The sequence below is a fragment of the Ammospiza caudacuta genome, chromosome 1 (assembly GCF_027887145.1).
Source record: "Ammospiza caudacuta isolate bAmmCau1 chromosome 1, bAmmCau1.pri, whole genome shotgun sequence".
Lineage (NCBI taxonomy): Eukaryota > Metazoa > Chordata > Aves > Passeriformes > Passerellidae > Ammospiza > Ammospiza caudacuta.
In genome coordinates this window covers 112748065-112763860 of record NC_080593.1, presented here as the reverse complement: position 1 = coordinate 112763860, position 15796 = coordinate 112748065, and the positions used below count along the sequence as shown (strand labels likewise).

Sequence of the window (15796 nt, the reverse complement as noted above, 5' to 3'; positions counted from 1 at the left end):
GATAGTGTTCTCTTGAACAACACGGAAAAGCACTTTGGATTGCTGGCACATGATGAAACACCAAATTTCAGAATGTAGCTTTGGTTTTAATACATTTGGCTCTTGTATTGTTATGTCAATCAAAAATAAATCAAACATATGTGGCTGCACACTGAAGGGCAAATTTGTGGGTGAGGAGACAGGCTGGATCACTGCAAATTCTACGGTTTCCAGAGTTTACTTGTTTGTTCATCCATGTGAAAAGCTCACTTTTGGGTTTTGCATTGTTCTCCTTCACCCTTGGATAACTTACTTAAATTCCCACTTGCTTGCTGAAGTTATCTTTCACTTACTTGCATTTACAAAGCAGAATTAAAGCTCAAGAAATTCAGAAGCAGACATGTGCATGTTTCATGGCAATACCTAGTAATCTTAAATAAGGAATAATACCTTACAATTGCGTGCATTTTAAAAGGTGCAGTCAATAATGTGTTGCGATTGTGCCCATTCCTACACGTCTTCATTTCCCATTCTGATGCCCAGAATACTCATGGATTTCTTCAGGGTTAGCTTCTAGAAGAATTAATGAGCTAATTCAGCCAACTGCAAAGCCACTTCAGTTTACTTGCTTCAAGGTAACCTTTATTCTCCCACTGAAAGACAAGTATACACTCTCACACTCGCTGGGAGTGAGCATACAGTTGCCTGGATGCATTTAGAAATCTTCCATGAAGCAGCAATCAGCAATTTGAGGACTGCTTAACAAAGCTCTTACAGAATCACAGATGACCTCAAGTTAAAAGGGACCCTTAAGGACCCTCAAGTCCAACTCCCTGCTCCTCACAGGATAATCTAACACTAAATCATACAACAAATGTTCCTTGAAATGAGAGCCTTGGTGCTGTGGGAAGCCTGTTCTAGTGACTGACCCCACTTTCAGTGAAGGGCCTTCTCCAAATATTCAATCTGATTCCAGAGGCCTCTGCAAAGTGAAATGCTTGGAGGAGACAAAGATGGAAACCTAGATTAGCCTGCCCAGTGTGAGACACAGGTGCATTTCTCAGCCAAGCCCTGGGTGCTCTGAGCTCTGGTGACAGAGTGCTGCTGCAGCTCACTGGTCCTGGAACACAGCCTAACATGGACAGCTGCCCCTTCCAGCAGCTCTCCACAGCCCTCACAGAGTCAGCTGGAAAGTCAGAGAAAACATCCACTGACACAAGGATCATTTGAAATATCTGGCCCCATGAGCAGAAACAGGGAGTTTATTCATCCCAGAGGCATGAAGTGTAATTCAATCACTGATACACAAGGCTTAAGGTGCCACAAAGAAAACCAGAAAGGTAGTGATAATCTAGCCGAGTATGAATTTTGCAGAGGTATTTGAGGTGTATAACATGTGCCCTCTAAAGAACACCATCTGAAAGGAGGGCATCAGCCACCAAGGCCTGTAACGCTCCCTCACTTCTCACAGAATTTTCCATAAGAAGAGAAATCTTCACAAAGGTATGCAGTAACATGCTGGCTACTACTGAATCCACATATTGGTCACAGAAAGGACAGTGTACAAGAAAAATCAGGTACCAGTTAGGAGCTAGATTAGTTACATCACCCTTTGTGGAACACCACTGTGATAAATGCTACCCTCTGAAAAGCAACCGACAGAAACCATTGCTAGATGGATCATGAGCAAATGGTCCAGAAGGAGTGAAATCCATGAGAGAGACTGACTGGTGAGAGGAATGAACCATTTAAGCAGGGAAGCATCTTTGGCGAAGCCTTGCTGTGATTGATAAGAATCTCCCTCACCTCCCAGTCAAGAAACAAGAAGCTCTGACAAAGATGAAGAAATCCTGATCCAAACCTGGGCAAATGGAACATCAACCTCTCACTGCTACTATTAGCAGAACATTTGATATCACAGGGAAAAGTCTTTTCAGCAAAAGTAGTAATGGAGCAAACCTGGCAATGATCTTGGGCATAATTTCCAAAAAAGCCTGATGATCCATAATAGTGTGATCACAACAGGTCTATGTTGCATGCATGGGTTCAGAAAAACAACCAGTAACTTTCTGGTCGGAGAAAAACTTATTTAGAATTACTAAGAACACAGACAGTAATTCTGGTTTACAAATTCCCTGAGTCAGAGATCTGTAGGAGGTATTTGGGAGACTATTTTGGGAAAATATTATCAAGTGTTAGCCATTTTATCATTTTTTTTTCTAGGCATTTTGATAGCTCTTGTCACTGGCAGAAACAGGATCCTAAGCTAGAGGCACTTTGGTTTAACCACCTAAGAGATCTGCTCTGACATACACAGTTAATTATCTAATTCCAGGTGTCCTCTGAGATGTTGGTTTCTCACTCCAATTTGCAACCCAGACATGAAGTAGCTCAAAGATAATTCCAGTGCCTGGGAGATGAACAAACCAATTTCAACACTGAATGCATCAGTTTCCTTGCGTACTTATTTTCATTTTTATTTATTACTTTAGTACACAGGGTGATGGTGCCCTTCAGCCATATACCATGTCACACACCATGACATCAAAATATATTCTGATGCATTACTTTGCAGATGTTCTGCATTTACTCTGAATTCCAGAAGGGTTAAAAAGAAACAAAAAGAAGGGGAAAAAAAAGGGGACTGGGGGCAAAGGGCAAAAGAAAGCTCCCCATTCCTTTGGAGCTCATAGACCCTGAGGTCTTGAGCCCTTTAAAGACTTCAGCTGACTCTACAATGTCTGGCAGACTGAATGCCCCTAATCTTCAGACCTAACACACTGGCTTCACAGCAGACACATATATTTAAGCCACATCAGCACTGAATGCACATGGTCACAGATGATGCACTGGCCATGCCAAGGGCAGCCTAGAAGCGAGGCTAAGAAGAAAGCCAGCCTTTGACTCTCAACAACTAAAAACCAGTTTGGAGACAAGAGAATGAAAAAAATATTGAGGAGCACAATTAAAAAAAAACAAATGTTCAGACATTCTGGCTTCAGTGCCTGAAATACAACTCTAAAGTTTGTTTTAATAACTCTGTAACTACCAATAAGGAAGACAAATGAGGAGGAAAATATAGAAATTATGATCTCTTGGGAGCCACATATTTTATGTTTCTCTAGTGACACAGCGACAGGAAGCTGAACACAGTGCAAGGAGAGGATCCATGGTGCTTGATGTATGGAAATGCATCAAATGTCAATATCGGTAAGACTGCACGCAGTTTCACCTCACTCCAGTGAATTTCGCTAAAATGCTACTGCTCAAGTGTTCCAAAAAAGCACCTGTAGCCTTAAATGGAAAGTTCTCAAAGGGAAGAAACTCTCTTTAGAGCTGGCCAGTGGAACTCTAGCAGCACAGCAATCTCTACACGACCTACAGAGTGAGACAATGTGTTTCAGGACCGTAAACTGAATTCTGCATGGTTTGAACGTGTCAGCTGGGATAGGCAGTGCACCTCCATGCATATCAGACCACCAGAACCAACAGTAACACCATCACATCAACAAGAGCAAAACAAAGCCAAGTTTAGTCTATGACAGCAGGTACTCTTGAATTTTTCAATTTTCCATTCTTCCTGAAAATTTAAAAGTCTTGCCATGTTGTAAGAACACATTTCACCCCCTGGGCTGAAGCATGTGATGTGCCCATCTGAATCTAACTGAATGTAACAATCACATCACACAAGGCAGAAATCAGTTCATAAAGGCCACAGTACCAATGTAGAGAATAGTGAAGTACAACACAGACCACTTAGAAACACAAAAGAAAACTGAAGCATAGGAAAATGCCAAGCAGTGAATGGCTCTTCTCCACTGAGCATCACAGAAAAAAGCCAACTTATATCCAAGCACGAAGAAGAATGGAGTGGAAATTATTACTGTGGTGATAATAAAAAGTCTATAGTAATAAGGACCATACGCATTCCTACAAGTATAAACTATCGTGAAAAGCAAGACTGACAAAATAAAATTCCTCAGCCACAAGTCATATGGATAAAAAAGACCAAGGAAGCATGACAAGAGGCAAAAGGAAGACTATTTCACCACCTTCCTTTCAAATGAATTAAAAAATTACCGTTATGCAAGTAGAGCTTTCTGAATAAAGTCATTACAAACTCCTAAGAACACACAAGGGAGGAAGATGAGCTTGCTTGAAGCTAGATTAGTATGTTACAACCTGCTAACAAATACATGTTTTGTGCAAAAATAGTGAAGGCAACTTGTTCTTATCAGCTAAACAGTCATAATTCTTTATCTTAGTGATATCTGAATGATATGGGGAAAGGACAGATTCTTTTAAGAAAAACAAATTAGTGTTACTTTTACTCAAAGAACTATCAAACAAATAGTATACATGAACTGCAGTTTAGAAGCAATTTTTTTACTGTACCTGACATTTCTAAACACATGGTTGAGAAGTTAAGTCATGCTTTCTCTTAACTGGGAAATTCTTTAGAAATATGCAGCATGCAAAATACAGGTGTTACACATAAGTCAAATTTCTACTAATCTTAGGTAAAAGCTGTTATAAAATAAACTTTCCCACTGAAAGTACAAAGAATTGTGGGCAATTAAGGCTGGGAATAATACTGCACAAAGAATGAAAGTCACTCTTTGCCTTTGGTTCAGATGAATAGGTCAAATACACATTATGGAATTATAAAGGAAACAAAGAAAATTGCACTTCATGCTTTGTTTATTAAAACAAACTAGCAAGACTCTTCCAAATTTGTCTCACTCAGTTGTTTTTCAAAGGCATTATTTCATCCCAACACAATTTAACTTCTAATTGTCAAATGTGGTTCCAAAACTGCAGTTAGTAGACACTCTCCTGGGACATCACATACTATCTGCAGTGGAAGAATAGCCAACCACTTTCTGGTTCAAGCCACAAAGTTTTACTTTCATTCTTAAGCATAAAAAGTATAAAATGTCAAATTACAGGCACAAATCAAAACATAAACATTCTTTTGCTTGGCATCCCATTATTGCTCTTTCTCCTCCCTCATGTACAACTTGCAGGTGCAGGCATAACAAACTCAGCAAGCAGGTAGATACCAAGCAGACCCTTGTAATTCAAAGTCAATGCTGAAAGCCAGGTCTGCGTTTCAAGGTTTACAGAAAGTGTACAAAACCATCTGGTTGCTGTTCTGATCTATACATGCTGTTGTTCTTCCTGGGCTGGTAACTTCTGAAGCCATTCAAGAAGATTTTTCTCAGAAACACACCAGGTCTCTCATAGGCATGACGGCTTCTTGCCACATTTATATAAATTTTTAAAGGTCTGCTGAATTTGGCTGTGCTTTAAACACTACAAATTCTTTATAAGAACATATGTAAGCTGCTTAAAGAGACTATGCATGTCATTATTGTTTCTCATAGGAAAACAAAAACAATACAAAGAACTCTTGCTTGAAGAAGACAAGTTTAGTTTTGATTTTTTCCTTTCCAATGCTGTAACAAGTTCAGATAGTTGGCTAGGAAAAAAAATGGCCTCTTGCCATGTCTCTAATTTGTTGCATTAACTCTTAAGTAATAAAACAAACTATCGAGAACTAAGAAATAAGCGACAACTAGCAAATCTCATATTTCTGTCTTTTTAGAAGAATTTTACATAGTAAAGGAAACCCTGTTAAGGGCTACCCATGTTTTCTTCATCAAGTACAAATTTCTTGGCATTCAAGATGCTAAAAACATTTCTTCCCATCATCTTAACTAGTCAATGAAACTGGAAGAGAGGGAGAGATTGTTTATATTCTCTTCTGTAACCCTTTCAGGCTTCCTGAAAATGTGTGACATGAACCCCTGTCCTCATCTCCAGGGCTTCACCCTCCCCTCATGCATACATTCCATTTGCCTCAGTAAACTGAAAATTTGCTGCCCTTTGAAGGTCACTTTTCCCTGTGAGGAAGGAGCAGTTTGGAAGAAAAGATCAGTGGGTTTGTTTTATTGTCAGTTTAATACTCAAATTTGGTTGTAACACAATCATGAATCTTAACCTTGGATCAACAGATACCAAATCTTGCACCAGATTACAAATGCTAGAGAATAAAATGTTTCTGCATTTAAGGTAAAGAACTGCTTTGATGATAGCTGCAAGACAAACAAAACCAATGGAAGGTAGGTTGTACAGAAAAGCAGAATTTCTGAAGTTACAGCAGGAGTCTACATGACTTTGCTTTAAATATTATTAGTGTCCCCTCCTATAGACAGGAAGGTTGTCTAAATGTAACTCAGAAAACCACTATTTTTTCTTCCAGCAGATGTTGACAGGAAAAAGGTTTGGCTTTTTGTAGTGGGTTTGGTTTTTTTTTCTCTCTCTCTTTCAGCTGTCCAGATCTCCTCTTTGCCCAAACAGGAAACTTCATAGGGAAGTTGCAGCACTGCATACAGAAAAATGCCTGCAAATGGTCTACAAGCCCTTGCAGAGACCCTCAAACCATCAGCTTGGCTGATCAGAGACCCGCTGTTACATGGCCTACACGTCAGCCCCCCTCTTACATCTTGTGAAGAACTGAAAATTTTGGATTTGTGGCAGAGCCTGACATTTGCCTCTGTTAGAGCTGAACCATAGAAAGCATCCAGACAATGCTGTGGAACATGGGCAAACTCTGGTCTTCCCTCCCTTCAGAACTCTGCCTGGTATGGCTACCTTGATTTACAGAAGTGGGATTCACCTTGCAGAAACCCATGTCCTTAGTGAGTGCCTATCCCAACACAGGGACCAGCTGCAGAATGCGACTGTGGCCCAAAATTGTCAAAATCTGAGAAAGCACAAAGGTTTCTTCTACCCTGCAGAATGAGTCAGCCAAAGTGAGACCCTGTGTGCTACATAAACACCAGAAAGTGCGTGCTCTCTGAAAGGAGGTGCTCTCTTCTGGGCAGTGATTCATCCCAGTGACCAAGAGGCAGCCAAACCACAATGGTTACTTACAGATAGGGGTCAGGGAGGTAACAGACGGGATTTAAAAAAAAAAAAAAAAAAACAAAGCTGAAAACTAGGGGGGTTTCAGTAATATGGACATGGATACAACCTCAAAGTAACAGCAAAATAAAGGCATGAAATTCTGCAGTTTGAAATGTCTAACAGGAGTGACAGCTGGAACTTCTGGAAGCATTTTTCCTTAAATCTCATACGTAAGGAGGACTTTAAACCAATCTCATTTGAAATTGCTCCCTGCTGCTTTAGCAATGAACTTCTGGTCTGCATGTCTATGGGATATCCAAAATGACGTGACAGCTCTCCCAGCAAACTAAGTTACTTCAATCCTCCACATTAATCTTCAGGATTCTTTAGTGACTCAAATGAGTTTGTTATTTGAAAAGTTCTTTACTCTAACTCTGTGCCGAAGTCAGAAACAGTCCTGGAAACAGTGTGGCTTAGAAATGTTACTGGGCAAAACAGAGGGGAAACAAAATTCAAGAAGATTCTTAGATTAGTGAGACAGCCTTAACTTGAACCTAAAGAGATGAAAGCTGAAAGTGGCATGCATTTGCTGTGCTGACACTTCACATTCCTGACTAGAAGCAAAGAGAAGGTTATCTAGTTACATTACTAAAATTTCAACCATTCCAACTGATGTTCTCCAAACCAAACACCAATTTCATTTTGGTGTTACAAAACATGGCTGTTCTAAGAATACAACTATCAAAAATAAATTTTGCTCTAGATGAAAAAGTATCCCCAAAATATTATCACAGCTATTTTAATGATTATTTTATAATCATCATACTTTGGAATAAGGATTGAGAATTGGAAGTGAAATTGAAGCTGTGGAGTTGAAGTGTATTCCTAAATTTATGGCATGTTCAGCATTTTTCAGAAATTGTAGCAAATGCTTGCAGGGTAAATGAAATAGCAGTTTGTCCTAAAGACTTCTTGTACATTTTTTGTTATGATGGAAAAGGCATGTCCCAGAAATAGTTCATCTTCTGCCAAAACTAAATCATCTTAAAGACACTCATCAGAATTTTTTAAATGTACTTAAGAATAGAGCAAGGTATTTTCCCATAGCCTTTTTTCTCATAAAATGCTAATGAATCCTGACTCATTTTCTGAAAGAAAAAAGAAGAATCAAAGAAAGGAATTCAGCCAGGGGCAGATGTTTAGTATGGCATATTTCAGCCTAGAAGATGGTTTAACAAAATGGTGAGCAGCCAAACACAAGGTTTTGTAATGACACATGTGAAACTAAGACAAAAAGAACATTAGCAATGTTGGAGGTCTGTTACTACAAAGTGCATTAAAAATGTTAATTTTATTTAAAAAGGCAAGCCTGTTCAATATCTATTTATGTTCCATACTTGAGAAGCAGTAAGAGGATGTCCTCACACCACATAAGAATGATGAAGTAACCTCTCATGGTTTTAAGTAAGCATGCCTGTACAATTTTCAGCATAGCATTTCTAGAAAGAGCTGGCTAAAGACATCTCTGCTTCCCTGATGTCACTTTCTAGAGTGTATTCAGATACTGGTGAAATTCCAGAAGACTCAAAAGATGATGATATTGTGCTACTGTTCAGCAAGGGTAAACAAAGTGGCTTACAATAACTGGGGACCAACTAGCCTGACATCAGATCTAGGCAAAGTGGCTGGAAAAATAAGTAAGGAATTAAGGTCAGAAATACAACGTGCTATTCTGCATGGGTGGCATTGTGAACACACAGCATGCAAATGGCCAAGGGATGTAAGCCCTCTAAAACTCCAAGGAGAAACTCAGACCAAGCTTTAGCCAAGAGTTTGGGTGTAACTCTAAATCATACAACCTTCTTATGAAAAATCAACCATTTTCACTATGAGTAATGCACCCTTTGAGTGGAATGCAAAAAAAATTAAAATCCTGAGAGCTAACTTTGTGAATTACAGTTAGACTTTTTAGCAGTGGAGAATTACAACTGAGTAACAGCAGTTCCAGCAGGACTCACAAGTAAACATTCACGCTATTGTTTCATCAGTGACATAACTGTGTAAATACCACAAACTCAAGCAAATCTCTGACTAAAAGAGGACAGGCTTTGGCTATACAGTGACCTGAACTGCATGGTTAGCTGTACTACTTAAGTAAAATCAGCCACGATACAGCACAAATACTTCCCTGTGTTTAGGCAGAAGAAGCAGAAAGAGTAGCTGGAGAGTGGGAAACAGCATCTCAGAAAAAAATAGCTGTGGAGGTTCCAAAATCATACTGGACAATCAATTCCAGGTAAAGTCCCAGCACCGTGCTGTGACCAAAGCCAAACCAGACTCAAACACTTCTCACAGGCCTTGAATACCCTGGAGGCTGAGAAGTGAATCTGGAGCTGGCTAATGATTTTAATGACACTAAACATATAGAATTGCTATGTACTGTACGAAGAACACATAGAATTGCTATCCTTGTTCTTAAGACCCTTCTGAAAAGTTCAAGAGGTACAGTAAAAAGCCATGAAAGTCACTTGAACACTGATAAAAATGCTTTAGAGACCCTTAAAAAGCTCAGTCTGTTTAGTTTATGAAAACTGTGAGGCAGCAGAGGTTTTGCTATGCAAGTGCCAGAAAGGGAAAATGTCACATACTAAAGGGCTCTTTAAAGGAGAAACAAGAAACAAAAGAGGGGAACTGAAGCCAGACAAATTCAGATTTGGAAGAAAAATCACCTTCAAAAATTTGGGAGTAGAACTGGGGACAAACTCTCAAAGTAAATTATAGATTCACTTAGATACACTTATCCATGTGTTTTCAAATTAAGACCAGAGGACTTGCTGAAAAATAAATGCAAGTCAATATATGCTCAAAAACAAGCAGTTGGCTTAATACAGAATAAATACATGACATTTTGTAGACTATAGTCACACAGACAGAAGCTGATTAAAAAACTTAACTACTTCTTTATACTTAAAATCCATGAATCCATTAGCTCTCAAGAAACACTACTGAAAGTGGTGCTATCATTCACCAGTAACTAATTTGCATGACTCCCGCTATTGATGTGCACAATGTAGTTATTTTTCACACTCATTTCATAGTTGTGCACTATTTGTTCACACTTAGTGCCACTCACAATTTTAGCACTTACCCATGGATTTTTATCCACTTGTTTGTTTGTTTGTTGTCAAGAAGTGATCACAAAGCAAAAACAACAAGAGGAAAGGTTGATTATAAAGAAAGAAAAAATGCCACCAAAAAAATCTGAACACCTGTAAATTAAAACTTGAATTGCCCTACAATCTGCTGAAAACACTATTTTTTCAAGTGATGCTGGAAATCAAGGAGTTGTGAAAAACTTAGATGGAGGCTACTTAAAATATATCCTTTACCTGATGCATTGAAATGATGACTGAGTTGTTAGAAACCTTCATAATTACCAGAAATGCAATTATTAGCTCAGAAGACCATCACTATAGCATTAAACCCAAGTCAGGAAAGACCAGCAAATAATACAAACTTCACTTTTCCCCCTACATAGGCCATAGATACATGCATGTAGGTATAATACTTTCACAGTGGCATTGTGTTATGTCTTACCTGAGGGGATTTTATCATCTGAAAGACACTGATGCCTCCAGAAGGTAATGGCAGATCTTTCTCTGTTCTGGAGCCGACACAACCTCTCAGCTAGCCCGCCTCTGCAGAGAATAAAGGAATGCTCAGTTTTGCCAGGAATCAGTATTTGGTTTGCCAAATAAAAAGCCACAGGACAAATGTATATGTGTATATATATATGTATGTATGCTTTGACCCTTGGAAACAGAATCATACAGTAAAACTATGTTTTGTTTTCCCAGTTTTGAGCTTTCCAACAGAGTTACTCCCAACAAAACATACACTTAGGGTCAATATATGCAACAAAACGTTTTCAGTATGTGGTGTTCAAAATCTTCATGTTTTCAGTCATGTCTCCAGTATAAGGAGTGTAAAAAAAGGTTTCTAACTTTTCCTTGCACTTATGAACAGATCCTATTAGAAACCAGAGACAGTTGCAAATTCAAAACAAACCAGTGTAACCACTAGTTATAACAGGTTGGGTTTTCTTTTCCCTCACAGATTTGTTTGTCTGTTGGCAAGGAGTGATCACAAAAATATTCTTTTACCCATACTTGACCCTATGATTCATTTCACAAGCTGGGTCAAGTGTGCAGTTTCAGTGGTCTGAACACTCTCCAAGATGAAATTAATTTAGCATTCCCAAGGTGAGGAGCAGAGGAGTGGCATCTAGCACAAATACACTTAAGGTAACACTAAAGCAATTCCTACCCTTGGATTCAAAGCCAGAAGACATAATTTCTCACTTTTAAGAACAAGAAGATGTATGTGTTGGAAGCTGTCTTTGGGCTACTACAGAGAGCTCTGGACTACTGTGGGAGTGTTTTAGCATTTTTCTTTGGCTTCAAAGAAGTTATTTGCATAAAGACCTACTTCATTCTTTTGTTGCAGTGTAAAGTTTCTCCACAAGTACTACCGAAAATATTAATAAAGATTTCTACCAAGGTGAGATGTGTCCTTGAGTTAAACTGGTTTAGGAATCAACAGAGATAGCATACAACCACCTTATGACTGTTTGTGTGCATGATGAACATTTTTTGGCTTAGTGAAAAAAGACAAATAGCTTGGTAAAGCTCACATAATAAATGTGAAACTGGGAAGACACACACCTGTGGAAACTGCAAAGCAGGACTTCAGGTGAGTTGTAAAAAAAAAAATTAAAAAAATCTCTCTTCAGTTACCAGTTATTAAAAAAATTATTTTACGGACAAGTCAACACATTTTATAAAAAGTAGTCAGCAGTGTCAGCTGAATTTTTAATGAACAACTATATCCTTTGCAAAATTATAATCATCACAAGGATTTTCAGATGCAATGGCTCTGAACTACAAGAGGCTTATTTAAGTCAAAATGACCTATAGAAGTTTTGCAGTTTATATTGCTACATCTCTATGGCTGGTGCCAGGCAGGGAGGAAAGAAAATTCCCAAAGCCTCAAAATAGAGAACCCAGAATTAATAGGCTATGAACTCACACTTAACAAGCTATGAACCGTGCTATATTAAGAAGGAAAACAAACAAAAATGTTTAGAAAATATTAGGCTCAGTGAAGGTCCAAGTAAGCTTAACAACCTTGTTTAATTCTGGTTTCAGCAAGGACTTTAAGACTGACAACTAATACAGAAGTGCAATAGAAGCTTTGGTTCCAAGAGCAGCACAGTCAAGTACAAAACTTCATACAGAATAACCTACTCTGCTGATAACACTGTGTTCATCCACATTTCCCCCTAAACTTGAGCAGTGAAGCATTACCACACCACAACACTCATGGGCAAACAGATCTACAGACTCCAACAAACTGGCCACACAGTTTCTCTTCTTACCAGGGAACCATTCTCAGATGTAGATGTAACTCAGCTTGGCTGGGTGGCCTACATGAGCCATGCTGGAATTGGTATATGCATATGCCAGCTCAGCTAGGCTTAAAAATGCAGCAGTAAAATGCATTTTCAGATTGCTTGTTTAAAAGTCTTGCATGCATGAGTCTGCATCTGCACTCCATGGTTGGACTGTAGCAATACACTACACAGTCAGTAGCTCAAGCACTTGTTTTGCTGAAAGAAAACTGTTCAACATGAGTGTTCTACTTCATTCCCTCCACAGATGCCAGTCAGAGAAATGTCTTTTGTTTGTTCAAAGTGTAAGAAAGCCTTAAAGTACCTGCAGAAGAGAGCAGCTATTATTGACTTACAGCCTAATTTCCCCTCTTTTTTCCTGAGCAGGGCTATTGTTGTGTCCAGTCAATCAGTTCCTACTCTTCTTCAAGCTCACTACTGTTACAGCTATGGCAGGAATGCCTTGTAGCATGAAGGAAAGAAAGCAAGTTTCTGATTCCATGGCTACTGCACTCAACAACAAGACATCATTACTGTCTCAGGCCTGATATGACTACCAGGAAGGTTCCACTGATCCTCACAATTTCATCACTAATTTGCTCACCATGACTGCATTAGGACACCACTTATCACAAAGGTCCATGAAAAGTAAAACACCAACTTTCCTTAGTAGCCCTCTGTGCTAAGTGCACTGATATTTATTAACCATCATCTTTCCATTCACATTCCAAATGTGGTTAAAAATAGTTTAAACAGAAAACATCATAAAGCAATTTGCCTCTGTTTGGTTGCAGAAAACAAAATATAACTAAGAATGCATTTATGAGAGGTTCTCAGCTGGTCATTGGAAATGTTGTTTTTATACTGTTTCATAGCTCATGAAATTAGAAAACACAGTTCAAGGACATGCCACGCACAGAAAGACTTTGTATGGCCAGAGGAACAGTTGGTACTTTATGGTTTGTTTCTTTTAAAAAGGTAGAAACAAAAGGATGTTAAACACCACCACAACCCATAAGATCAACCCCCTTTTTAGCTCAAACATATAAAACAAAGGAAAAGGTGATTTCTGGTACACAAGGTAACAGATTTGCTGACAACAGCATTTAAAAACCACTCATTCCTTCCAAAAGAGTACAGATGCTCACACTGTAAAAGACTAGTGCATGAACTGTCATACTGTGAACTATACAGAGTCAGAGTCACTCCTGGCTGGGCAGTAAGAGGTAAGCCAGCTTCTGGAGGGTATGTGTACAAAACTGGCAAATATGATTACTAATGTATCAACTCTGTAATCAAGGGAACTGACAAACCATTTTATTGAAATAATAAAAACTAGTTTAGGATGTATACTTTCCAGACCAGCACTTCAAACTTGCCCCCTAAAAGTTTTAATATGAGGAAATTGAACACATTTGGCAAATTGTTGATGCAAAGGCTGTTTGGTGAAGTCAAGCTGCTCAGATACAATCTCCACTGCCCACAACCTTTTTATTTTTAATCACAGAACTTTCAGCACAACTATTTTGTTCCTTTAATTCCCTGAAGGCAGACAGATTTAAAAGCAGCAATTCATGTCCTATTTCCATACTAAATCTGAGCTTGTTGAAATACTGTATTTAAAACAACACATCACCTTTACTGTCTATGTCCAACAACATCCACAAGAAAAACAGCTTTTATGACCATAAGAAAGCTCAGCATCCTGTACAACAGCTCAGATTCTGGTAGTTGCCCTACCCTCAAACTTTAACAGCAAGACTGAAGAGTTTTGTGACAGCTATGACCAAAAAGTAACACTGAGCCTGACTTGTGACTTCCAGGCTTGTTCCTATCTCCCAACTCCAATGAGGTTAATAGAAAGCAACAACAAAAGAGCATTAGTGAGCCTGCTGTGTTTTGAAAAGTAATTTTCAATCTTTCTGAAGTGTTGGAGATCTCCTTGTGTTCATTTACTAAGGTTTTCATTCAGCAGGGCACTTACCAAAAATAACGCCCTATTCATCCAAGTTTACTCCTTTACAGACTTAATTTGAAGTCAACACTCTTTACTGAGTTGTACACAGTATACACAGGACTCCACATAATTCAAAACAAATATATATCCCCATCTCAAGATTGAGCAATTTCCATCTTCTCTCATTTCAAAGCAAGGGGAAATCTTCTCTCCTACTTTTACATTAACTGGTGAAGTAACTGACACTCAGCTGTCCCTTTAGACTCCTTTCCACTCCATGGGGCACTTGCTGAAGAAATAAAAAAAGCCCCACTGGCTCATGTTCAGATTGCCAGTGACCAGAACCCCCAGGTCCCTTTCTGCAGCCCTGCCTTCCAGCAAGTCATTCCCCAGTCTGCACACAGAACCAGGATTGCCCCATCCCAGGTGCAGAACCCGGCACTTGCCCTTGTTAAACTTTGTGCAGTTGGTGATTGCCCAGTCCTCTCATTTGTCCAGGTCTCTCTGCAGGGTCTCTCTGCTCTGGAGGGAGTCAACAGCTTCTCCCAATTTAGTATCTTTGGCAAACTTGATGTCCCTTTGAATCCTGCATCCCAGTGGTTAATGAAGATGTTGAAGAGCAGTGGGCTGAGGATGGAGCTCTGCAGAACCCTACCGGTGACCAGACCCCAGCCTGATCACCCCATTCACTGTAACCTTTGTCCCCAGCCTGTGAGCCAGCAGCTCACCCATCACTGAGCGTGGCTGTCCAGCTCTGTGCTGGACATTTGGTCTGGAGGGTACTGTGACAGACAGTACCAAAAGTTTTGCTTTTGAAGTCCAAAAAGATCACATCTATTGGCTTTACTAGATCAGCTGGATTGGCTACCCTGTCACAGAAGGGTTTACAAGCAGGACTTCTCCCTCATGAAGCTGTGCTGGCTGTGACCATTGACAAGCATGGCACTTTTTTCCCCCATTAGCACCAAACATTTGGCCAGTGAAACCATCCACACTTTCTAAAAGAGAAAATACAATTTAACTTTCTCTAAGGGCAAAATAATTTTACTGTGTACACTGCCAGTGATGACAAGTGGTACATCTGTAGTGCAGCCACGATATTCTTCATTTATATTTTCCTAATCCAACAAGAAATTCACTAGCAAAGAAAAGTTAAATAGCTACAGAAATAGTTAAAATTAGCATAAGAATATGACCATCCAAAGGGCTAGTCTGTTGTTAGTCCACATACCACTTGTGGATGCATGTAAAGAAGGAACAGTCCAAATTTTAGAGTAAAAGTCTGCTTTATTTGTGCCAGCTCCTTCTTCCCTTGGCAATTTCCTTTATTTTCAGGACCTCAGTTGGCCTCATGCAACAACTGGGCTTCATTTACTACACATAGTACCAGGACATTCTGTAATTTTCTCCTCTTTTGATAACGAAAGTTAATTTTAGCTGATCAGATTTGTATGTGGTCTGCATACAAGCAGATATAAGATAATTTAAAATAAAATCTT

General features: G+C 39.1%; 1 protein-coding gene across 1 annotated transcript in view; it reads right to left on the bottom strand.

Annotated features, from left to right (window-relative positions):
* The window catches only part of SPIDR (scaffold protein involved in DNA repair), a 193305-nt gene that overhangs the window by 123497 nt on the left and 54012 nt on the right, over window positions 1–15796 (bottom strand). Inside the window, exon 7 of the mRNA XM_058805939.1 lies at window positions 10489–10589. Coding sequence (XP_058661922.1) covers window positions 10489–10589 — 101 coding nt within the window. The remainder of the gene's footprint in view (window positions 1–10488; window positions 10590–15796) is intronic.